Below are 2,500 nucleotides of genomic sequence, written 5' to 3' on the forward strand. Positions count from 1 at the left end.
ATAGTTCAATTATACACTATCGTTCAAAAGTTTGGGGTCACTACGAAATTTCCATTTCACTCTATTAAAGACAGAATACCAGCTGAGATCATGTAAGCATTGCTTGTTTAATCAGGGCAGCAGTTTTCAGATAACATTATGTGCTTACATAATTGCAAAAGGGTTCTCCAGTGTTTACTCAGTTAGCCTTTTAAAATGATTTTAGATTAGTAAACAGAATGTGCCTTTGGGACATTGGATGAATGGTTGCTGACAATGGGCAATGTAGATATTGCATTAAAGATCAGACATTTATTTCTACAACAGTCATTTACAACATTAATGATGAACACAAGGACATTTCTAAGTGACCCCAAACTTTTGAACGGCAGTGCATTTTATAAATGATGTAATATCTATGCAATATCATTGTGATGCCTGACTTGGGTATAGAAAGCATAGGAACAGTAACCATACAAGTAGAAAGGGCGCTTCATTAGGTAAAGTGCCACACCTCTGGCAGTAGCCATAGTATTAGTCATAGATAGAACACTGAACATAGAACATAGAACATTTGCTGTTGCAGTATCTGTAGTACATGTAGTAGAGAAGAGTAAGTTTCTGTGTACAGTATTAGTCGTGCCATGTGTAAATCGCACAACAGTGTTTTGTGCAAATTAGAAATGATAAAACAGTGTATTGACCACACCCGTGTATCAACCACTGTGCCCAATAGCCCAATGGATCAGAATCAGATCAGTGCTTTATTCATGAAGAAGGATAAAGAAAAGAAATGTATTCCCATGTATAGCCCTCCCCTGTGTTTTAACCTAATACTGTAGCTGAAGAAATGTAGCAAAATCAAGGTATAAACCTTGGTTCATGAGTGGGAAATTAAGGTAAATGTGATAAAATCATAATATGATTATCTCACATCTACCATGATTATCTCACATCTACCTTAATTTTCCACTTATGAACCAAGGTTTATACCTATTATCTTAGCATTGGTATGTCCTGACACCGGTCCTTAAAAAAGAGCACTGTCACTTTCCATAACTGACATAAGTCCCTCTACTGGATGATGTAGTTATGCTAATTACCACTGCATGGTCTGATGGTGCAAGACTGATCTACTGATGTAGGAGGTAATGGATTGTAAAGGATTTAAATAGGAGGTAATGGTGAGTTAATGCATTAATTAATATAAATGAACGCAGGCCTATGAAATTAATTTTTTTTATTGACGATGTCCTTATGATTCCTTCTGATTGATTCGACTATAGTATGGTTAAATCTGAGCAACTACTTTTTTTTACCATTTAAAGATTCATTGTGTACACTATCTTTGCATAGCGGTCACTGTTTTATTAAGTACAGTGTCATTTAAGAGGTAGACTGAAGTTTGAGTCTCAAAACATAATGTCTCATTCATATAATTAGGTATAATTAGACATGTAAATGTCCGGCTTCAGAAAGTAAAAGTCCAAGCCTGTATTGGTTCTACCTGTGCACTGAACCTTTCACTAATTAGCTGATCTATCGTTACCAGGTAGGTGAGCTACTCTAATGAGAATCAGTAGATTTAGTGAATGGTTGGAACAAATATTTCATAGGACTTTCTTTGCATTTCTACAGCTGTAATATACCTATGGATATCATGTGGACAATACAAGTTACCAAATCAGATGCCTGATTATTACACCGTAATGACATCGTTATAATGTAACGTGTGATGTGTAATAGGAAGACAAAAGGGAAAGGCTAACGAGAGGAAGTAGTGCTGTTGTCATGGAAAAACACTGACCTAGCATTGGCCACACACTCCATTGTGACCTCAGAGGTCCCGGAGATGACGCTGGTGTTCCGAGGAGGGACCACGATGGTGGGGGCGATGGGGTCAGCCGGACCACCTACGTCTGAGAAGCAGAGGACACACACACAAACAAACAAGCAAACAAATAAGCTTAGTGACTAGTGTGTGTGTGTGTGTGTGTGTGTGTGTGTGTGTGTGTCAAACAGAGATTCAGATAGATGCCTAATAAACTCAGACGCAGAAGGAGAGTTTCACAATCAGGTGGACTCAACTAACTCAAACACAATGTTTGTGTGTGTGTGTGTGTGTGTGTGTTCTGTGTACAGATGCTAAGTAAATAAAGTCATCCATCATCATCCACCACTCCGATCTGGATACATGTGTGCAACAGCCTTGACAAACACACACACACAGACACACACGCACACACACACACACACACACTCACGCACGCACGCACGCACACACGCACGCACGCACGCACGCACGCACGCACGCACGCACGCACGCACGCACGCACGCACACAAAGCCACATATATTTCAGACTTTCCTTGCTTGTTATACGGATGCTTTATTGTTCCAGTCTGCTTTAACTGGAAGGTCATTACACACCACACAAACACACACACTCACACACACACACACACACACACACACACACACACACACACACACACACACAACTCTCAGGAGTGGACTTTTAT

At 39.7% G+C, this 2,500-nt stretch overlaps 1 protein-coding gene across 1 annotated transcript in view; it reads right to left on the reverse strand.

Annotated features, from left to right (window-relative positions):
* Window positions 1–2,500, reverse strand: part of LOC143137715 (protein sidekick-2-like) — a 337,537-nt gene that overhangs the window by 83,069 nt on the left and 251,968 nt on the right. Inside the window, exon 6 of the mRNA XM_076298006.1 lies at window positions 1,787–1,898. Coding sequence (XP_076154121.1) covers window positions 1,787–1,898 — 112 coding nt within the window. The remainder of the gene's footprint in view (window positions 1–1,786; window positions 1,899–2,500) is intronic.

Source organism: Alosa pseudoharengus, unplaced genomic scaffold, assembly GCF_046254945.1.
Source record: "Alosa pseudoharengus isolate Yale_2024_CS ecotype anadromous, Long Island Sound unplaced genomic scaffold, YU_APseudo_1.1 YU_APseudo_1.1_scf_21, whole genome shotgun sequence".
Taxonomy (NCBI): domain Eukaryota; kingdom Metazoa; phylum Chordata; class Actinopteri; order Clupeiformes; family Clupeidae; genus Alosa; species Alosa pseudoharengus.